This window comes from Hyperolius riggenbachi, chromosome 1 (assembly GCF_040937935.1).
Source record: "Hyperolius riggenbachi isolate aHypRig1 chromosome 1, aHypRig1.pri, whole genome shotgun sequence".
Lineage (NCBI taxonomy): Eukaryota > Metazoa > Chordata > Amphibia > Anura > Hyperoliidae > Hyperolius > Hyperolius riggenbachi.
The window spans coordinates 461,763,349-461,787,424 of record NC_090646.1 but is presented as its reverse complement, the minus strand read 5'-3'; the positions used below and the strand labels follow the sequence as shown (position 1 = coordinate 461,787,424).

At 40.9% G+C, this 24,076-nt stretch overlaps 1 protein-coding gene across 5 annotated transcripts in view; it reads right to left on the bottom strand.

Annotated features, from left to right (window-relative positions):
- Positions 1-24,076, bottom strand: part of GIT2 (GIT ArfGAP 2) — a 160,654-nt gene that overhangs the window by 24,118 nt on the left and 112,460 nt on the right. For 3 of the 5 annotated variants that reach the window (XM_068239238.1, XM_068239208.1, XM_068239217.1), the window contains exons 15-16: positions 12,136-12,384; positions 3,258-3,340 (exon numbers count right to left, since the gene is read on the bottom strand). In XM_068239238.1, coding sequence (XP_068095339.1) covers positions 3,258-3,340; positions 12,136-12,384 — 332 coding nt within the window. Of the gene's footprint in view, positions 1-3,257; positions 3,341-12,135; positions 12,385-13,915; positions 20,793-24,076 lie in introns of those variants that run through there. The other 2 variants (XM_068239226.1, XM_068239230.1) reach the window with 2 other exon arrangements.

Sequence of the window (24,076 nt, the reverse complement as noted above, 5' to 3'; positions counted from 1 at the left end):
AAGAAGACACCCAAAGGTATTCCGTTAGGAGTATGGTGAGTTCATAGAAGATTTTATTTTTTGTCAAAAGTTAGCGGAAAATTGATTTTTATTGTTTTTTTCACAAAGTGTCATTTTCCACTAACTTGTGACAAAAAATAAAATCTTCTATGAACTCACCATACTCCTAACGGAATACCTTGGGGTGTCTTCTTTCTAAAATGGGGTCATTTGTGGGGTTCCTATACTGAACTGGCATTTTAGGGGCCCTAAACCGTGAGGAGTAGTCTGGAAATCAAATTTCGCAAAATGACCTGTGAAATCCTAAAGGTACTCATTGGACTTTGGGCCCTTTAGCGCAGTTAGGGTGCAAAAAAGTGCCACACATGTGGTATTGCCATACTCGGGAGAAGTAGTACAATGTGTTTTGGGGTGTATTTTTACACATACCCATGCTGGGTGGGAGAAATACCTCTGTAAATGACAATCTTGATTTTTTTACACACAATTGTCCATTTACAGAGTTATTTCTTCCACCCAGCATGTGTATGTGTAAAAATACACCCCAAAACACATTGTACTACTTCTCCCGAGTACGGCGATACCACATGTGTGGCACTTTTTTGCACCCTAACTGCGCTAAAGGGCCCAAAGTCCAATGAGTACCTTTAGGATTTCACAGGTCATTTTGCGGAATTTGATTTCCAGACTACTCCTCACGGTTTAGGGCCCCTAAAATGCCAGGGCAGTATAGGAACCCCACAAATGACCCCATTCTAGAAAGAAGACACCTCAAGGTATTCCGTTAGGAGTATGGTGAGTTCATAGAAGATTTTATTTTTTGTCACAAGTTAGTGGAAAATAACACTTTGTGAAAAAAACAATAAAAATCAATTTTCCGCTAACTTTTGACAAAAAATAAAATCTTCTATGAACTCACCATACTCCTAACGGAATACCTTGGGGTGTCTTCTTTCTAAAATGGGGTCATTTGTGGGGTTCCTATACTGCCCTGGCATTTTAGGGGCCCTAAACCGTGAGGAGTAGTCTGGAAATCAAATTCCGCAAAATGACTTGTGAAATCCTAAAGGTACTCATTGGACTTTGGGCCCTTTAGCGCAGTTAGGGTGCAAAAAAGTGCCACACATGTGGTATCGCCGTACTCGGGAGAAGTAGTACAATGTGTTTTGGGGTGTATTTTTACACATACCCATGCTGGGTGGGAGAAATAACTCTGTAAATGGACAATTGTGTGTAAAAAAAAAATGAAAAAATTGTCATTAACAGAGATATTTCTCCCACCCAGCATGGGTATGTGTAAAAATACACCCCAAAACACATTCTACTACTTCTCTTGAGTACGGCAATACCACATGTGTGGCACTTTTTTGCAGCCTAACTGCGCTAAGGGGCCCAAAGTCCAATGAGCACCTTTAGGCTTTACAGGGGTGCTTACAAATTAGCACCCCCCAAAATGCGAGGACAGTAAACACACCCCACAAATGACCCCATTTTGGAAAGTAGACACTTCAAGGTATTCAGAGAGGGGCATGGTGAGTCCGTGGCAGATTTCATTTTTTTTTGTCGCAAGTTAGAAGAAATGGATTCTTTTTTTTTTTCTTTTTTTTGTCACAAAGTGTCATTTTCCGCTTACTTGTGACAAAAAATAATATCTTCTATGAACTCACTATGCCTCTCAGTGAATACTTTGGGATGTCTTCTTTCCAAAATGGGGTCATTTGGGGGGTATTTATACTATCCTGGAATTCTAGCCCCTCATGAAACATGACAGGGGGTCAGAAAAGTCATAGATGCTTGAAAATGGCAAAATTCACTTTTTGCACCATAGTTTGTAAACGCTATAACTTTTACCCAAACCAATAAATATACACTGAATGTTTTTTTTTTTTTATCAAAAACATGTTTGTCCACATTTTTCGCGCTGCATGTATACAGAAATTTTACTTTATTTGAAAATTGTCAGCACAGAAAGTTAAAAAAATCATTTTTTTGCCAAAATTCATGTCTTTTTTGATGAATATAATAAAAAGTAAAAATCGCAGGAGCAATCAAATAGCACCAAAAGAAAGCTTTATTAGTGACAAGAAAAGGAGCCAAAATTCATTTAGGTGGTAGGTTGTATGAGCGAGCAATAAACCGTGAAAGCTGCATTGGTCTGAATGGAAAAAAAGTGGCCGGTCCTTAACCTCCCTGGCGGTAAGCCCGAGCTGAGCTCGGGCTATGCCGCGCAGGGGGAGATCTCAGCCCCTGGTGGGGCGATTTGTGTCCTGTAAATTGCTGTGCGCGCAGCCAGCACTTTGCTAGCCGCGCGCACAGCTTGATCGCCGCCGCTCTGCGGCGATCGGCCGCACGCAGCGGCTGAAGAGGGCCCCCCCCCCCCGCCAGAGCCCTGCGCTGCCCGGATCAATGAGTTCCGGGCAGCGCTATGGGCTGGATCGGGTCTGCCTGACGTCAGGACGTCGGCTGACGTCCATGACGTCATCCCGATCGTCGCCATGGCGACAGGAGAAGCCAAACAGGGGAACGCGTTATATACGCGTTCCCCTGTTTGCTATAGATGCCGGCGACGATCGGACTAGAGGGCCACATGCGCCCTCTAGTGGTGTTTCATGTAGCTACCACTCTGGTAGCTTTACATGAAACAAAAAAAAAAATTTAAAAAAAAAAGGATTTTTTTAATTAGGAAAAAAAAATTAACCGCCAAGGAGGTTAAGGGGTAGAAAGACTGTGGTCCTCAAGTGGTTAAACATGGCAGAAAGTGACAGGCTATCAATTCTTGGCATTTGTACTGTATGGAGAAAGGTATACATTTTTTAAGAGCTTGTAGTGGTGAAGAGATTGTACCGCACACAGCACTCCATCTATTAATATTATATCAGCATTACTAATGGTAGAAAATGCACATATTATAGGTTGTCTAGAACTTGTACTTGTATATTACATGTACTCCAAGCAACGTTACAACAGTCCCGATAACAAATTAAGCTTGATAGTGAAAATAGTAACACTTGCTTATACAAATATCCCCTCCAAAGTAAGAAAAAATATTTTGTGCACCCAAATAGATCTCAGACTTAGATGATAAAGGTGTATCTTTATTGCATTAATTATCAATTTTAAATGGAGTACTGTATATATTCTTCATATTTGTCACACTAGGTAAAAGTAGTTTAGATAATAATATATTTGTTACAAGTTTAGCAATCATCAAATGTTTCGATATGAAACAATTTTTAGAATATATATTATGAACCTACCTGGTTTCCTCAAGCTCTGGATCATGGATGGCATTATCATAGTCGCTCTCTGGCACACTTGACTGTTTTTCAACTTTTGATCCCTAAAGTGAGTAGATATTGGTCTTTACATTTCTTTAGTGAGGAAGGAGAATTGTTAAATGCATCAGAGAACAACAACGTTTATCAATAAATTTGTTATGCTGAAAATCCCTATACCCACCCAAAGTTTCAACTACAGAGTGGAAAATAATAGCAGCCTGTAGCCAATCCCGGCTACACCACAGGCCTCAAGTGTCAGTGCCAGCACAAAGTATTGTTTGCATTGCTGTGCCACAGTCAGTCACACTGAAAAGTGGGCAGAGAATTGAGGCGGCCGTGGAGGATGGTCAGGGAGCCCATGGCCTGAAGGAAGCCCCAGGTACGTATAAATGCTTTCTTTATCGTTAGTCTCAGTTTCCTTTAAATTCAAATAGACTACTTTAAAAGGAAGTGGGAGGGATATGGTCGCTGCCATCTTTCTTCCTTTAAAAAAAAAAAAAAAAAAAAAAAGAATGAATGGAAATTGCCTGTCTAGGTCATCTTTTAGGTTTTAGTAACATGTTAATCCCACAACAAGCATGCAGCCGGAGGAGTCAGAATACTTGACCTGCATATTTGTTCTGGATTACAGATGATCAATGAAATGCCAATAATTTTAAGCTTATGAAAATATAATTTTACCAATTTAAAATCTGCACCATCTAGCACAGGGGTCAGGAACCTTTTTGGCTGAGAGAGCCATAAAACGCCACATTTTAAAATGTGTAATTCTGTGAGAGCCATACAATATGTTTCAAACTGGGACAGTGCGCATTCGCAGCAGAGGGCCATATTGCCATGGTTATGTGTATACAGTTGATCCACCGGGCAACGAAGTGTCAGACATCGTCAGCGCTTCTTGGGTTTCAGCAACATCAGCAATTTCCCTGAGAACCAGACAGGAGAAATTCCGATTAACAGCTTGTACAATTAGCTAGCTGACTTGGGGGTTGACTCACTTTGTGGGAAGAGATCCCCGCACTTTGGCCCAGTAGGCTGCCTGTTAAGTGACAGGCAGCCTACTGGACCAGTTAAAGTGCAGGGATCTCGTCCTACCAAGTCACTGGACCCGACAGGGGCCAAGAGTGGAACAATTGGCGCAGACATTAGTTTGTGGTACGTTAGTAGTGCATGCTACAGCAGTAGCGTGCCTACTTTGAAAATGTTATTTGCGCTGCTACACTAAACTGTGCTGCTTGAATCAACCCCTACTCATGTGTATGTGAGCCAGATGTAGTCATCAAAAGAGACACATCTGGCTCCCGAGCCATAGGTTCCCTACCCCTGATCTAGCACATATTATTTACCTTCTCGGTTCTGGATCAGCCCCCATATCCTTTCACACTACAGGTTTAATTTTAGCAGCTCTGTATCATAACTTGTCATTTTAATGTTCACTGATTTTACCTCCTGGCTGGATATGAATCAAATGTTTTAACATGAGTCTGAGGCGTTTATTATTCTTCAGTATTACACTAAATCATGGGCTAAACAGTCATCTATATATTAAAGGTATTCTTACACAAGGGAATAATCTGGCTATTATCCTGATGTTCTGGCAAGCCCTGAACCGCATTCATTTGGAAGACTAATGCTTCATACACACTTGAGATAAAAGTCTTTGGAAAAGGCAAGATCACAGACCACAGACCAATTTTACCCCCTTCCATGTAGTATGAGAGCCATACTCTACACAGTCTATTCTATGGAGCTGCACTCCGCATCAGATAAAATCTTTGTAAGATGCTGCACACATTATCTGCAAAAGATCTATTCCTGCAAAATGCATTCATAGTCTATAAGATCTGCAGATCATCATACACACCTTGTTTAACAGGCTTCATCTGCATATCTGGCAATCATCTACAGATCTGAAAATCCATCCTGGTGGATCTGATCTGCAGATGAAGTCTGTTAAACAAGGTGTGTATGAGGATCTGCAGATATCATAGACTATGAATGCATTTTGCAGGAATGGATCTTTTGCAGGAATAGATCTTTTGCAGATAATGATCTTTTGAGTGTGTACAGCATCTTTGTGTGCAGCATCTTGCAAAGATTTTATTTGATGGGGAGTTACGCTCCATAGAATAGACTGTGTAGAGTATGGCTCTCATACTACATGGAAGGGGGTAAAATTGGTCTGTGATCTTGCCTTTTCCAAAGACCTTTATCTCAAGTGTGTATGAAGCATTAGATGCTTTCCTAAGCTGATCTGCTAATTCTCAATGCATGAGTTTAGCCACACACTTAATCATTTGCAGCATGTATCAATTAACATTATTGATGAAGAAACCAGCCAAAAATGGATAACCTCTACATTTTGAATAGTGCTTTAGGTTTGTGCTTACCGTTACTTTTGTTCTGTTTTTAGGTACTTTTTAGCTAGTTTTGATAGCAATTTAAAAAAAAAATGTAAAAAACATTTCTTTGCTACTGGTAATAAAAATGATCTTTCCATTTCAATTTTCAGAAACTATCATTTCTATGGAATATCAAATGTCAGTGCATTACTGCACATTTATGTCCAAGCAAAATCATGCACAGTGAATGTGCATGTAAATAAAGAGGGAGGGTAACCCTCAAAAAGGATCCCAGAAATAGAGTAAATTCCAAATTCTCTTTTACTAGCCTGGGCTGAGCACGTCCAGAAAGCCCTTATTACCACTTCCTCAGGTGCTTATTCAAAACATCTGTCTTTCTTTAACCACAGTAAAAGAGCAGACAAGTTTAGCTAAATCCATACAAAGCATATAGTGTTCCTGTGGAGAAAAGTGGTAACTGTACTGGTACCCAGAAGGGCTATGAGCACTGAAAGAAGTGAGATTTTCAGGTTTTCTTCAGAGTGTACAGCCAGCACACTGGGACTGTTTTCCCGGATCCAGGTAGCTGGATCCGTAGGGCCGGCTCCGGAAAAAAAACGCAGATGTGAACAAGGCCTTACTGACACATTTACAAGCCACCAGCTGTATACATGCAGCCAGTCTGAAATGCCCATCTCCAGTCTAAACCTATCAACGAGGCATGGTGTGTCACTTGGCAGCAGATTTGGCCACTCTTCTCCAACTCAAGGGGAGTGGTAAAGGTCCTTTCATAATTTGCCCGTTGCGCTCCGTGTAAGCGTATAAGGTCATATTTCTATTATAATTTAAGTAGGCCTCAGTTACTTGAACTGAGTTAGTGAAAACGGCTTGGTGTGCAGGATTGCCCTTTAAAGAGAAACTCCAACCAAGAATTGAACTTTTTCCCAATCAGTAGCTGATACCCCATTTTACATGAGAAAGACAATGATTTTCACAAACAGACCATCAGGGGGCGCTGTGTGACTGATTTTGTGCTGAAATCCCTCCCACAAGAACCTCTGAAGACCGCGGTACTCCTGGCAAACAGCCACAATGTAACAATGTTCAGAGACAGGAAACAGCTGTTATTAGCTGTCTAACAGCCAGAGCAGCTAGAAACAGCTAAATAACCTGCCCACAGTAACAATGTCTCCATGTAATAAATGTCAGAATGTGAATCTGGGAGAGGAAAGATTTTACAATGAGCAAACACTGACTAAATCATTTATACATAATTATGGTAAAAAATGAAGCACTTTTTTTACTACATTATTTTCACTGGAGTTCCTCTTTAAGGGGATTTTCTCTTTGAGAGAAAAGAGACAGTTCAGCAGAACTGGTACTGAACATTCCCAAGGCTGGCAGTTACCAGGAATCTGTTCCTTGGACAGGCCACTGGTCTAACTGCCCCCAACAGTTAAGCCACAGGAACAGTAAAAAAAGCCAATATTTACCAAACATGGCATTCTTTGTATGTAGGGTAAAAAGCACTCGGAATATTAATTAAGTAGGAGTGTGTCATGACATCACAAGGTGTCTAAGCCAATTGTAGGTTTGGGAGGATGGCTCAGATGATGTCACATTTAACTCTCTGGTGACCGGTATTAAAAGGGGTCACCGGCTGAGGAGAGACACTCTCTCTGCTGGCTTTCTCCAACCCTTGACGTCTATTCAATGATGTGTCATAGTCTATAACTGTATGCTGTATATAGGTAGTATAGATGTAACGTAGTATAGACATAAGAGGAACCTGGCAGCCAGGACTGGAGCCAAGAGCAGTAACGCAAAGACTTACTACAGAATAATCTGCTTGGCTAAAGATGTAACGAACTGTATCTGTATATCTGCTTACTGAATAAACTCCTCAACTCTGAAGACGCTTAAGAAGGTCTATCTCCTATACTGTTTTCTGTGATGAGAGTCGTGTTTGCAGCTCTTACTAATGAGTTGCTGGTGCCGGAATAAAGGTGTGTTGTGTTGTTGCCAATAGCAACCCACGTATAGTTTCTTACAATTTCTATGGTGCTTTCACATTGAGTGCAGTGGGTTCCAACAGAGTAACACACAACATGCTGTCTATTTACCAAGCAACGTGTGCGTTTTGGTAAACAGACAGCATACTTTCATTGTACTGTATTCTTCACTGCATAACTGCACTTTATGTCTAACGCATATTGCGGCATTATAGCTACGTTGCAATCATATTGCAACACAGCATGCACAGTGCGCGCAAGCACCCTAAAACACAACTGTTCCAGATCAAAATCATCACTCAAACTCTCCTACTTCTTCTGCAGCCTATTCCATCCCAGTTTCTATCTCAACATATAAGTTCCTGGTGTTTGGGGAAGATATGTGAGGTGATACAGCACATCAGTCAGCCCTGTCATCTCTAGGCATAGTTATTCCTGATTTATAGTGTTAACATTACATAAGTTTGAACCAACCATGTACATGGATAAAAGGTAAGTGAAAGTAATATCTTATTGACCAAGTTTAGAAACATTCTTTTTGAAGACTTTTTGGGGGAATGGGGATGTTGCATCTTTTCTCTACTTTGTTAGCAGTGTAGGCTTTTTGGCAATGGGGAGACTGACACTACAGATAATCACTACAGACTGCATGTAATCAAACAGGCAGCTGCTAATTGTGAACGCTTAATATTAATAATGTAGTATCTGCGTAGTTGATTAGTGGCTATGCTATATTTCTGTGTGAAGGAAAACTATAAATCATCATAATGAAGATGTGTGTGCTACTAATATTGGCTTAGCCAATGCTTCCTCCACGTAAACCAACTAACCAGACTATTTATACATAATGGTATTTTAAATTAGAAGGATTAGCAAAACATTTTAAGGGCTGGTTCACACGGAAAGAGCTTTTTCTAAGTACTAGTGATTTAAAAAGCTCTTGCTAATGTAATGCTATGGGTGTGTTCTCACTTGAGCAGTGTGATTTTATAAAAATCCCTCATAGCATTGCATAAGCTAGGGCTTTTCAAATCACTAGCGCTAAAAAAGCTCTTGCATCGTGAACCAGGCCTAATGCTAGGTACACCCTAAACAATTTTCTGGCAGATTTACCTGCCAGATCGATTATTTCCAACACGTCCGATCTGAATTTTTGATTGATTTTACGATCTTTTTTTAAATCGTATTTTTGATTGATTTTCATAGAACGGAAAAAAAAAAAAAAAAACAATTAAAGATCGAAAATCAATCAAAATTCAGATCGGACATGTTGGAAATAATCGATCTGGCAGACAAATCTGCCAGAAAATTGTATGGTGTGTACCTAACAATGTCATTTTACAAGGATCACAGTTCAACAAACAAACACGGCATGGGCTCTCATTTACACATATCATTTTAAGATCTCAATTCCAATAATTAAACATTCTGTAAACCGTTCCTGTGAAGATGTGCATCTGCAGAATAGAGCTTTTTTATGAACTTTAGAGGAAGGTTGCTTTGGTGACATCATCTCATTAAACAATGCAAATGACCTGGCTATCCTGCTGATCCTCTGCCTCTAATACTTGTAGCCACAGACCCTAAACAAGCATGCAAATCAAAAATTTCTGTTTCAGGCATATGATTCAGACACTGGCGAGGCCAGAAAGACCAGAGCTGCTAGGCAACTGGTATTGTTTAAAGGGAAATAGATATGGCTGCCATCACATGCCTCTCAATTGAGGAGACTCCGAAAAAAAACATACGGTTACATAGAAAGGGGGAAAAAAAAACGAAAAAAAAAAAACAGTACAGCACTCTTTGGACTGCTGCATTTAGTATGAGCAATGTTTTTACAGAAACACACAACAGTCTCTGCTTTTGTGTGACACATCGGATACCAGTAATCTACAAGAGATTGGTTACTTCGTGCTCTCCTGCACTGTGCCTGTGTTGTATAATCCTCAGTTCCCAACACTACATGGGAGTTTAGTAAAAAATAATCATTATCATGCATACAACAGTGTACATACTGGATTTTAAATATGCATTGACACAACAAACATTGATTTTTTACCCATACATAAGGTTTACTTCATCCAGCGTAGCTTCCATCCATAGTTTCCAGAAAATATTTTTTTCTTGCTGACCGAAATGATTGTTCAAAAACAAAACCTTCCCATTCGGTTTGGACTTTTAAGTGACCATTATAAAACATTCACACTTTTTAAATAACTACACCAGCAGTGCTTGACAACATTTGCTGCACATGTATCCAGTGAGAGTGAGTGAAGTTGAGACTGTCTGGCTGGAGGTTGAGTTATACAGATCATCGTGCTGCTAGCATTACATGGCTGTGGAGTGTGGATGGTGGTAGCAGTGAATAGGGTTATAATGAGGCATTATTGCTTCATGCAGAGAAAAAGAGGTCTGTTAGCAAAAAATGGCAAAAAAGGACAGAGATGTAGAGCTCCCCTGGAGAAAGCTGAGGTCTCCAGGGAACAGAGCTAACATGGAAGGTACTTAACCCTTCGTGTGCTTTCATCTCTTGACCAGGAAAGCGTGGAGGGGAAGGAAGGCAGGGATGAAGAGGAGGTCACAAAGGCACTCCTCCCAATCTGAAGGGAAAAAGAAAAACACTCGAGATACCCAAAAACAAACTTCAAAAGCACAAAACTTCAAGTGGTCCAAATAATCTGACAGTTATAAAATGCAGCTTGTTCCATTTCCATAAGATTTTTATTTATACACAACATGGCTGCTTATCTAATGTAAGATAATCAAAACATGCTAGAAATTATGGGTAACCAAGAGAACAACTTACCACTAATCCCATATGAAATAATTAACCACTTATAAATAGCAACATCTTCTAGATACCTCAAGATGTCTAGTTGAATGTATTAACAACAACAACAAAAATAAATAACTTCCATCACAAAATGAAGTTTAGTAGATAACTTCTATATTCAGTTTAATACCAAGAATTACTTTTATAGTCAAATATTTTTGACATTCTTAATACCATTAAGAGTGGCATGAAAAGTGCAGTACTTATCAGAACACAGGAATTTTTGTATATGTATAAATACTTCACAAGGGTGCTCTAAAAGCTGTGAAATAATGTTAAACTAGCTTAGAAACACTCCACAAGATAAAACTGAAAACTGTCTTGAATCCAGCTGAATAGAACAGCATTCCAGTTTTAAATTACCCTCTTGTACAATATTTATACTTTGGGAAGAGGATTCATAACTAATAAAAAACAGCAGCACAGTGGAGCTATGAGTGGAGCATGGTGTGATGTGCAGTCACAACCTGCCATAGGGCGCTAATCAGGGGTTGCAGATTATTATCAGAATGTACATGCTCCGCTCAGTCAAACATGCTGACAGGCGGACATATGGAATCACCGCGTGCGAGTTGGGTGCAGAGTGAGCTGAATAATGGCTCACCCTGCTGCCATTGAAATTCCTGGCGGTGATAAAACTATTCCCGCTCCGTAGCAACTCAGCAGGACACATGCGAAGGCCGTGGACTATAGCTCTGCAGCACCCAACTCAAATGCTACGCATACACATGCGTAAAACAACCTGCTTTGCTGACAAAGAGGGGCACATACTTTGGGGCCAGGAGTGTTGACACCTGCACAGAATAAGAAGGTCACCTTCAAATAGCATTGTTACATTACCATGTAAAACATTCTACAGGGATAATGACCATCAAGGTACTGGTATCAATAGTTCCCATTTAGCCCAAACCCATAATTAATGTACTAGTTTTATGGAAGTGTGTGTGGGGTCTTCCCATTTAGACTTTTACTGCATAAGACCGCTGTAATCAAAGACGAATGATGTAAACATCTTCAGCCCATACGCAATTCACTTTTCTCCTAGGTGATATTTTCTCAACTTGTCAATAAAATGCCTTTCAAACCCCCAGAAAACAATAAAATAATCAATAATTGTGATCGTACTTTCTCAATTGCAAAATACTGAAACAGAATTTGCAATTGAGAAAGTACTTTAAGCAGAAGATGACAAATTATCTTCTAGTGAATAAGCTAATTACATATAGGCTCTCATGTCAGAAGTAATGCATAGTTTTGTAACTGCAGTCCCAAACTTTCAAAATAATAATACACTTCAAGGCATACATGAACTGCCGAAGATTGTTCATCGTAATATCAGAAATATGCTCCCTCATCCCCAGACATCTTCCAGCTAGGCTCTCTGTTCATGTCTAAAAATGTCAGAGCTGGAACTAAAAATCTAGGTTGTAGATCTAGTGAGCTTTCATGCCTTCAACAATGATAGGTCATACATGCCCTAGGCTTTGGTGCTCAAAAATAGTTGTTGAAGTAAGCAGTGTAGGGGTACACAACATTGTAGCTTAATAATATCTGCTTTGTAAAGAAACAACAATAATTTAAAACTATTAATGGCAAGAGGAGGACAAGACATTAGCTGGAACAGAACAGCAAAGCATGCAAGAATGAAAGAAGCACTCTTATTTACTTACATGTGGTGGAAAAGGCTGTAGTCTTTTAATACCCTCTTCTGGATAAGAAACTTCTCCCAGAGGGAGGTAGGGTTTCTGAGCTGATCCAGTCTCATACATAGACATGGGTCTACTACCTCGTCCTGAAGGCCGCCTCTTTAAGGAAGGTGGGTTGGCGAGGTCTGTGAACTCTGACCCAGCAGGGACCTGATAAAGATTTGTTGTGGCCTGTCTCCTGAGGTTGGTGTTTTCACATTGCAGTGTTTGGAGCTGAAAAACATGTTCACCAGTTGGGACCTTGGCAATTTGCTTTAAAACTGGGATGCAGGGTGAATAGGTGGACAAACAGCTCTGCTAATTAGCACTTGAATGGGTGGTTCTGTGCTCACTGATCCTTACAGAAATAACTACCATTAGAAAAGAAAATCACCAGTTCTGTTACATACCTATACAGCTGGCAATCAAAAACATTATTCTAGCCGATTACTCAACTTTTTTTATGTAGGAGAAAAGTAAAACAAACAAGCACAACAATGTGCCAAATATCTCATGCAAATATGCTTGGCTACAGCTCACTGTTTTACCACCAGACATCAGCCATGTTCCAAAGTAAGGATAAATAAAGCAGCAAAGCAAAGCAACAGGAGCAATGTAGTAAATAAATAAAAATCACCAAAACAAACCAGCAAATATATTTTGAAATATATATTTATTCATTCTTACAAAAATATGTACACAAATGACATTAAAAAATATCCCAATATATAGACAACCTTAAAATAAGTGGACTGTCTGGTGGTACTGAAGTGCTACTATAGAGCATTCATTTCCCACTATAATGCAAAGCAGATTCTCAGCTGAAGGTGCTCAACATCAACACCTGAGCAATAGCGAGCAGCAAAATTTTGGTATTCTAAGTTAAAATAAAACACCATGTACAAGTCCATGCATATTGCCAGCTACATATGCTACTAAATACTATGGGATAGTGGACCTGTAAACCATACATTGCATGCACAGAGAAAATCTCCAAGAACCAGGAAGCCTGAATAACCACTTTGCATATTTAACAACATATGAATGAATGAATAAGTGAATGAATGAATGAATAGACACACACAAGCATTGGGCTCTTTCACCAAAGTATAGTGCATTATTGTTCTGCTGACCTAAAGGTAACAACTCAACTGAATAAAGTACTGCATACTGAAAGTTAAAGTGGAACTAAACTTAGAACTTCCTCTCTGATCCAAAAGATTTGCCACATCATGAAAACTTTTAAAGGACTCACGAGGCCAAATACTAAAAAAAAGTTAAATACCTGCATGAAATTTTAATGCGCGGAGGACGCCATTCGCACCGTTCCACCGGGTCCCCACTGCTCATTAGCCCCCCTGGCCGGCTCCCGACCCCACAGCCCGGGTCGGGCTCTCCTGCCTCCACTAAAATGGCCGCTTGAGCTGGCCGCGGCTGCGCAGTCCGCACAGATGCGAGTGTGGCTGCGCAGCTCTAGGGCTCCCCCCCCCCGATCCATGCTACAGGCTGTCTCCTGTAACGTGGATGGGGGAAGATGAGGCCCTAGAGCTGCGCAACCGCACTCGCGTCTGTGCGGATTGCGCAGCCACGGCCAGCTCAAGCGGCCATTTTAGTGGAGGCAGGAGAGCCCGACCCGGGCTGTGGGGTCGGGAGCCGGCCCGTGGGGCTAATGAGCAGTGGGGACCCGGCGGAACGGCACGGAGGGCGCGGATGGCGTCCTCCGTGCATTATATTTCATGCAAGTATTTTAAAAAAAAATTAGTATTTGACCTCGTGAAATGTATTTGTTTTTAAAATTTATGGAATTCCTAAAAAAAAAACCTTTAGGTTAAAGAGACACTGAAGCGAAAAAAAAAAAATGATATTATGATTTGTATGTGTAGTACAGCTAAGAAATAAAACATTAAGATCAGATACATCAGTCTAATTGTTTCCAGTACAGGAAGAGTTAAGAAACTCCAGTTGTTATCTCTATACAAAAAAAAACATTAATCTCTACGACTTTCAAAGTCGTGGAGAGGGCTGTTTTCTGACTTTTATTATCTCAACTGTTATTGAACTATTTACTTTTTCTCTGCCAGAGGAGAGGTCATTAGTTCACAGACTGCTCTGAAAGAATCATTTTGAATGCTGAGTGTTGTGTAATCTGCACATATTAGAGAATGATGCAATGTTAGAAAAAACACTATATACCTGAAAATAAAAATATGAGAATATTTTCTTTGCTGCTAATCTTCTAGCAATTATTCATAGTACACAACCAATTCATTATTTTTTATGATCATATTTTTTTTTCGCTTCAGTGTCTCTTTAACTTGGTTCCACTTTCCTGGGAGCACTGAAAGGGTTAAGCCTCAATGTTTACTTTAAGAGCAGAGGCATAGCTTTAAGCTCTGATTCACAGCTGTTATAAACTTATTGGACACTCTGATGTGGATAAACAAAGAGCAGTACATTTGTTAGCAACTATATTTGGAGTAAACATTTTACATACACTGTGCAAGAGTCCAGGCCCGCTTTAAGCTAAATGTATGATGAATGTGAAATCATTTTAATCCTACCCTTAACTGGCAAGCGACATATATAGTATTACATTTTGGTCCTGGGGAGATTTTGTCTTAAGCTGGCCACTAACGGTCCAATTTCTAGCGAAAAATCGTTCGAGCGATCAGAAATTCTGATCGGAAGGCAAATATTTTAATACATCGTTCACTACACCATCAATGAACCAATCTTTGCTTCCTATCTATCACAACCAACAAGAAAATGCAAATTTTGGTTTGACGAATATTCATTCGGACGACATTTTTTTCACTCATTCATAATCGATTGTGTCCACCAATGGAGATTATTTACAACCAATCCGATCAGAATTTCTGATTGCTCAAACGATTTTTCGCTAGAAATTGGACCGTTAGTGACCACCTTTACACAGTCATGCCATAACACGAAAGAGGCGGCCACAGCAGACTTTAGAAACAATGTATGTGTTTTGTTAAATGTATCTAGTTCTTTTCAAATAGTGAAGTATGCCATTTTCCTGTTTTAGAAAAGAAAGGGAAAGCTTACAACTAATGTCAGGTACTAGCGCCGATGGCCGTGAGATCAGAACGCAGAGCATACGATTGCACGCCATCTGCACCACTACCCGCTGCACTGCCACTCCCATTCATTGACAGTGATGGGTCAGCTCTGTGCTTGCGGCAAAATGCAGGCAGCAGTACGCAAGCGCATCGTACTGCTGCGCAGCGCAGTAGATGTAAACGGCAGAGGGGCTGTCTACGCCCTTCTGATGTTCTTGTGTGTCACCACGTCATATGCGCTTCTAAATGCGCACCGAAGCGCGTATGATGTGAACAAGGCCTGAAACTTCTCATCACATGAAGATGCCACTATGATCTGCTACATTCCTAATGAACAAAATCTAGCTTTACAAAAAAGTTAAATATAATGACAACGTGGAGTCAGAATAATCCTGTATAGAATATTTATAGAAACATATTATGCAGGACCCCGGGGATGGGTCCTGGAAGGGAGATCTATCTCACATTATATACAAGATGAGGAAGGAGTCCAGGAGTATTTGGAGGAATTCACATTTGCTATTTTTGCTCCACTTTCTCTGGGCCCAGACTGCATGAAAGGAACTAGGAGGACCTGTCCATTCCCCCTAGGTACACTATTGGCTTGTGTGCTTGCCATACAGAAAGTCTGCACAAGTTCAGGGACAGGAGCAGAGCCTGTGGAAGAACAATTTTGTAGGCAACAGGTGGGCTGCAAGCCTATGTATGTGACAGCACTGCCCTAAGGAGCTGTGATTTACACCAAGCATGCAGTGCTGATTCCATGCTTGATTTCTACCCTACAGCGGACTGTCAAAGCCAGTGGGCTTTGTAAGAACTACATTTAAAAAGACACCTAAGGACTCCCTCAAAACCAAGTCACTATACATTATCCTTACCAGTTTACAAAGTACATAGGATAATATATCAAGTAATACATGAATAAAGTGACAATGCAAATATCAATACCCTTAGAATGTAAAAGTGCTTTCCTGATCAGCTTACAGATACCTATGCAGCAGTAGATGGCAAGCAATAAAGGCTGTTACAGACCACAGATTGGCCCAGACATTGACAATAAAGTTGGGTACACACATCAGAAAAAAAAATGGCAAACCGAAGAATGAATCTGTCAAATAAGTTTGTAAGGAAGGTTTGAATGAGGGATCGTTCTAAAGATGCTGTACACAGCAAGAACAAGAAAAGACCCCAAAATGCTTTTGTTGTCTATTTAGTCCCTTCTTTTTCACACATACATGTGCACAGAAAAGTTAAGAATCATCTGGAGGTTTCATACTCGCCTTGTTTAACGAACAATCATCTGCAGGTCATAGCCACCAGGTTTGATTTGAAAAATTAAGAGGCAAATACATTTTGTCTCTCTTTTGCAAGCCTTTTCACAAAGATTATCTGCAGATCTTGGATCTTTCATTTTCCAAACACTTATCTCATGTGTGTGTACCAAGCTTTAGGTTGGGAGGAAGCCCCCAAGCTTTATTTCTGCTATCTACTGCTGCACAGGTATCTGTAAGCTGACAGGTGTTTATCTACCTTGAGCTATAGGGCAAACAATTTTTAATTTTCAGGATTTATAGCATTAATCAAGATGGTACATACTAACTCTTGATTTGCAGTTAGGACCTCTAGGGTGGGGATTCATTTTGAGGGAGTCTCTAGGTATGTTTTTATTTTTTATGTCCATATACAGGGAGTGCAGAATTATTAGGCAAGTTGTATTTTTGAGGAATAATTTTATTATTGAACAACCATGTTCTCAATGAACCCCAAAAAACTCATTAATATCAAAGCTGAACATTTTTGAAAGTAGTTTTTAGTTTGTTTTTAGTTTTAGCTATTTTAGGGGGATATCTGTGTGTGCAGGTGACTATTACTGTGCATAATTATTAGGCAACTTAACAAAAAACAAATATATACCCATTTCAATTATTTATTTTTACCAGTGAAACTAATATAACATCTCAACATTCACAAATATACATTTCTGACATTCAAAAACAAAACAAAAACAAATCAGTGACCAATATAGCCACCTTTCTTTGCAAGGACACTCAAAAGCCTGCCATCCATGGATTCTGTCAGTGTTTTGAGCTGTTCACCATCAACATTGCATGCAGCAGCAACCACAGCCTCCCAGACACTGTTCAGAGAGGTGTACTGTTTTCCCTCCTTGTAAATCTCACATTTTATGATGGACCACAGGTTCTCAATGGGGTTCAGATCAGGTGAACAAGGAGGCCAGGTCAGTTTTTCTTCTTTTATACCCTTTCTTGCCAGCCACGCTGTGGAGTACTTGGACGCGTGTGATGGAGCATTGTCCTGCATGAAAATCATGTTTTTCTTGAAGGATGCAGACTTCTACCTGTACCACTGCTAGAAGAGGGTGTCTTCCAGAAACTGGCAGTAGGACTGGGAGTTGAGCTTGACTATCCTCAACCCGAAAAGGCCCCACAAGCTCATCTTTGATGATACCAGCCCAAATCAGTACTCCACCTCCACCTAGCTGGCGTCTGAGTCGGACTGGAGCTCTCTGCCCTTTACCAATCCAGCCACGGGCCCATCCATCTGGCCCATCAAGACTCACTCATTTCATCAGTCCATAAAACCTTAGAAAAATCAGTCTTGAGATATTTCTTGGCCCAATCTTGACGTTTCAGCTTGTGTGTCTTGTTCAGTGGTGGTCGTCTTTCAGCCTTTCTCATCTTGGCCATGTCTGAGTATTGCATACCTTGTGCTTTTGGGTACTCCAGTGATGTTGCAGCTCTGAAATATGGCCAAACTGGTGGCAAGTTGCATCTTGGCAGCTGCATGCTTGACTTTTCACAGTTCATGGGCAATTATTTTGCGCCTTGGTTTTTCCACACGCTTCTTGCGACCCTGTTGACTATTTTGAATGAAACGCTTGATTGTTCGATGATCACGCTTCAGAAGCTTTGCAATTTTTAGAGTGCTGCATGCCTCTGCAAGATATCTCACTATTTTTGACTTTTCTGAGCCTGTCAAGTCCTTCTTTTGACCCATTTTGCCAAAGGAAAGGAAGTTGCCTAATAATTATGCACACCTGATATAGGGTGTTGATGTCATTAGACCACACCCCTTCTCATTACAGAGATGCACATCACCTAATATGCTTAATTGGTAGTAGGCTTTCGAGCCTATACAGCTTGGAGTAAGACAACATGCATAAAGAGGATGATGTGGTCAAAACACTCATTTGCCTAATAATTCTGCACTCCCTGTATTTATTTTGATTTAATTTTTCCCACATAGGATTTTTGTGACTCCACTTTATGCCAAGACTTTTCCCTGCTTTATAAAACTAAAAATGTGTGCATAATTAGCAATGTAGTGGATCTGAAAGGCATCTTCATGTGATGAACTGGCAGTGTACACAGCTTTAACTGGCACATGCAGTGTGCTCCCTACATTTTCTGAGGTAGATTTAAGCCACATCTACACGATACAATTTTTTGTGCAATTTTATTGGATCGAATTCGATTGATCTATTAAATCCAACTTGTCAGATCGGTATACGGTTCAATCGGTAGTGTGCTTGATTTGCTATCGTTTTGCAATGACATTCAACCACACTATCAAATCGAATACCGATCGGACATGTGGGATTTAATTGATCAATCGAATTCGATCCGATCGAATCGCAAAAAAATTGTATCGTGTAAAAGGGACTTTAGGCCTTTTTGAGCCATCAGTGACCTGGTTAAGAAGACTTAAAAGGGAACCTTAAAGGGTTTCTGAAGAGCGAAGTATATGGAGGCGGCCATATTTATTTCCTTTTAATCAATACCAGTTGCCTGGCAGCCCTGCTAGCCTATTTGGTGGCAGTAGTATCTAAATCACACCAGAGACAATCATTCAGCTTATCTTGTAAGATTTGACAAAAATTTCGGAAACACCTGATCTTCTGCATGCTTGTTGATGGTCTATGGCTAAATGTATTAGAGGCAGAGGATCAGCAGGATAGCCAGGCAACTGGTATAGCTTAAAAGGAAATAAATATGGCAGCCTCCATATCCCTCTCACTTCAGGTGTCCTTTAACTGAGGGATATGGATGTTTTATTTTAAACAATACCAGTTGCTTGGCAGTCCTGCTGACCTCTTTGGCTGCAGTAGTGGCTAAATCACACACCTGCAACAAGCATGCAGCTAATCCAGTCTGACTTCAGTCAAAGAACCTGATCTGCATGCTTGTTGAGGGGCTGTGGCTAAAAGTATTAGTCTCCAGCAGCAGGAGAATCAGGCAATTGGTATTATTTTAAAAGGAAAAATCCATATTCTCAGTTTAGGTTCCCTTTAAGCTTGCTATACACTAGCAGACTTTCTCCCGACGTGCCCAAAAGATAAATCCCTCTCTGATCGATATTTGATCAGAGAGGGATCTATCATTGCCACACACTGCACATCAGTTTTTTTTAATAGGATTCCTCGGAAAATCCTTTAAAAATCAACCACCACCACTCCCCCGGTGTCCCTCTGCTAATGCTGCTCTCCCTGGGGCCATATGTGGAATATTAGTGCAGCGAAACGTGATCTGGCGGTGCATGTACACTGCCATTGGGTCACTACAGGCACCAGATGACAGCAGCACAGAGGAAGGGGCAAACCACTGGAGAGGTAAGTGGCAGAGCACTTTGCTGCGCTAATACTCTACATAGAACCCCAGGGAGAGCAGCATTAGCAGGGAGGACTTATCACCAGCTTTAGCTCCCCCCCTTCCTATGATCAAAATGAGAATGAAATGAGGAAAAATCTCCTCAATGGGGACAGAAAATTACCTAACAAATGTTTTAAATCCCCTTTGTTCTGATACTGAAATCTATTTTTTAACTATGGCACTTTTCCACTTTGTGTCAAAGTTACAACTGAAGCTCTGCTGTAAGATGAACTTCCGGTCTGCAGTCTCAGAAGTCCAAGGCAGAGGGAGTGATGCTTTCACCACAAGTACCGGTAACAAAACCATATGTATATGGAAGGCGAAGATTGGAAACCGGAAGCTCACTGCAAAGCCCTGGTTGACATCAGACCAGGAACTAAAGAAAAACCTTAAAATATGTTCCACTTCCCACAACAGAACGGGCTTTCATGTGAATAGCCCTACTAAACAGACATTTGCCTGGTACACAGGGAAATATAAATCAAGCCTTTTCTATCATTTTAACGCATCGATATGTATGATGAACATTTTTTTTTTTAATCTAAAAACAGAGGCATTGAATATATTTTGGCTAACGGTAGGTATACCACTGTTCATGAAAAGAGTGCCATAGCTGACAATTATGTAGTAAATAATTGGACTGTGCGGAATAAGTCCCTAAAAGTTCTTGTTGTTTCCTAGTTGTGTTGACTTTTCTTGGTTCTCCTCTTCCATCCACAGACAAGTTTAGAGATCTGCTAACCCTTCACACTATAGCCAGGCTCTATCATATTCAGTCTGAATTGTGCTAAAAACTCAACCACCATGTTTACATAAAACTCATCCATGAAGGTAATAGTGACAGCAGGAGTAGCTCCTCGTCTTCTTAATTAGTCTCTTTTTCCAGCAGCTGTGAAAGATCAGATATTGATTCATACGACCAGTTCCACCATTTAAAAAAATACTATAACAGTATGCTTTAAGGAACTGTCCAGAGTAAAATAATATGCAGCTGCTAATTTATCATTTAAAGGACAACTTAAAGGAGTACTGTAGGGGGGAAAAAATAAAATAAAGAGTTGAACTTAACCAGGGCTTCTAATGGTCACCCACAGATGTCCTGTGCCCCCGCAGCCACTCACCGATGCTCTGGTCCCCGCCTCTGGTTCACTTCTGGAATTTCTGACTTTAAAGTCGGAAAAGCACTGCGCCTATGTCCTTGCTCCCGCTGATGTTACCAGGAACGTACTGTGCAGGCGCAGCCCGTACTGGGCCTGTGCAATACACTCATGGTGATGTCAGCGGGAGCAAGGGCACGGCTGCGCGGGCACATTGATTTTCGGACTTAATAGTTGTAAATTACAGTAGTGAACAGGAGATGTGGACCAGAGCATCAGTGAGTGGAAGCGCGGGCACAAGATGTCTGTGGGGGACCATTAGAAGCCCCAGGTAAGTTCATCTCTTTTTCCCCCTACAGTAGTTCTTTAAGTGAAAGCTATATGGAGGCTGCCATATGTATTTCTATTTAAAGGAAGCATCAGCTAAATATTGCAGCCCCCTTACATACTTACCTAGGGCTTCCTCCAACCCCTTGCAGCTGCACAGTACACTGTGGACAACGTGGGCTTGATTGACAGCGGCGCTCATACAGACGCTTATAAAGGTCGACCTCGAGGTTGGCCTCTGCACAGGTACCCCGGGCTGGCGGCTGGGAGCGGAGCTGCGGCGTGGGACATGTCAGATGCAAGGGGCTGAAGGAAGCCCCGGGTAAGTATGTAGGGGCTCAGCAGTTTTCAGCTGTTGATTCCTAAGCAATACCAGTTGCTTGGCTATCATGCTGATACCTTTAATACTTTAAGCCATAGACCCAGAACAAGCATGCAGCACATGAGGTGTTTCTGACATGATTGTCAGATCAGACCAGATTAGCTACATGCTTGTTTCTGGTGTTATTCAGACACTACTGAAGCCAAATAGATCAGCAGGGCTGCCAGGCAACTGGTATTGCTTAAAAGGAAATAAATATGGCAGCCTCCAAATACCCCTCACTTCAGTTGTCCTTGAAGTGAACCTGAAGTCAAATTTGGAGAAAAAGATACTTGCCTCAGTAGAGGTAAGAGTCTGGATAATTCAGAGGCTTCCTCCATCCCCCTTGAGCTTACCATTCCAGCACTGGGATCCTCTAAACATAGTGGACAACGGCTTGTTGAATATGCGTGCCTGCCTGTGCTCCTATTCATGTGCGAGTGGGGCCGCACTGCGCAGATGCAAGTCGGCCCACGCCTGCACAGTAGTACAGAGGGGTTTGTACACAAAGGCTATCATTCATAAAGCATTTCCGCATGCGGAAATGCTGAAAACGGCTGACTTTACCAAGCACATAGCAAAATGTCTATTCATAAAGGCGGTTTCCGTAACAAAAGTTGACATTCCCGAGCAGAGCGATAAATTACCACCTTGTGCGGAGATTATGTTAAATGTTCCTAAATGTCAATTCATAAAGATTAGAGCAAGCGGTATGAGGACGGGGAATACCGCTCCCTTGGAAGTAGCGATAAGCATGTGGATTACATTTAAGTTAATGGACAGACCTCCAAAGCAGCAGCAGTGAGAGCAGTGAATGGAGGGACTCAGGCAGCTTCTCATGTTACGCCAGACTACCGCCAGTCTAGAGCCAGCCTAGTTCGGGAAATCACAGCAGTGCTAGCACAACTGTAAACATTTTTTTATGAATGAGCACACTGAAGTCTAAACTACCAAATGCGGTGTTTTCCCGCACTGATTTTATTTACCGAACACCCCTTTATGAATGATAGCCAAAGTGAAAAGCCGTACACGAGTCAGCGTGGCTCTGATCATACAAGAACAAGTTCGTGGCTGCGAAGAAGAGGGTGCAGCAAGCTGCAGTAGGCTCAAGAAGGATTAGAGAAACCTGTGCAGAAGCTTTCCTCTACTGAGGCAAGTATTTAACTTTTGCCTTTTTAAAAGTCACTGTTTTTGCTTTGATTGTATTAACTCCCACCAAAGCAAAAGCAACAATATGACCCTTATCCCACCTTTTGATTTCAATTACCTATCGATTCGATAGCTAGATGAAATGTAAAATCAGTCTGCAATGTACCAGTAAAATAGGGAGCATGTATGGTCTGTTGGAAAACTCAATACCATTTTTGTGCATCCAAGGTCATTATTGTATTTGTGCCTTCTAGGATCATCTTACACATGTAAAATTAAGATGTCACCCATGCTTTTTCTTGACATACAGAAGTCCTTTTTCTATGCACTAGAAAATAGCTCAATAAACCACCCCAGTGCTGCTATGGTTGAACTATGAAAGAAATCACTGCAAATACCTTCTACTTGTTTTCTCATTCAGTAATGAAAGCCACTAGGCTCTCCTTATCTGCTTGAACCAGCCGCTTCTTTCTGCACACTCAAGGAGCCTCCCAAATATTAGGAGCAATTGTTTTATGAACACCACAAATCAGTGCAGTGATATTAAGCCAATGAGGGAGAGCTTAGGGCATTCTATGCTTCTCAATAAGCATTCCCCTTTCTAAAGTAGCTTATATATTAACCACGGCAGGAATATATGCAGGAATAATATGCACACTAAAGCCAGGTAAACCCGCCCAATTTTGATCATCGGCCAACTGCTAACTGAATGTGTGTAACAAGCTTTAGAGCTTAACTCGCCAAACTGTTCATAGTATTAAAAATCTGTTAGCCCTCATACTACATGGAAGTGGTAAAACTGGCCAATCAAAATTGGATAGGTGTATACACTCCAAAGTGTGGTACACATCTTTTATTTTGATTAACCAATCACTTACCAATGTTACCATCTCCATGTAATATAAAAGTCAAAGATTTTATATACTATGAACAGATTGTGTAGATATACTCTAATACTACAGAGGTGATAACATGGGCCAGTGATTGGCCAGTCAAACTTGTGTGTGTGCCAGACTTTATTCTGACCAACTGGCCAGGACCAAAATAAGGGTGCACACACATATCCAATTTTGATTGGCCAATCATACCACTCCCATGTAGTACAAGGGCCTACAGACTGTGTAGGTAAGTGCTCATACTACATGGAAGTAGTAAGTTTGGCCAGTCAAAATTGGATGTGTGTATGCACCTTATCACAAGTGTGACGCGTGAATGCATAGAGATTACAAACTAACCAAG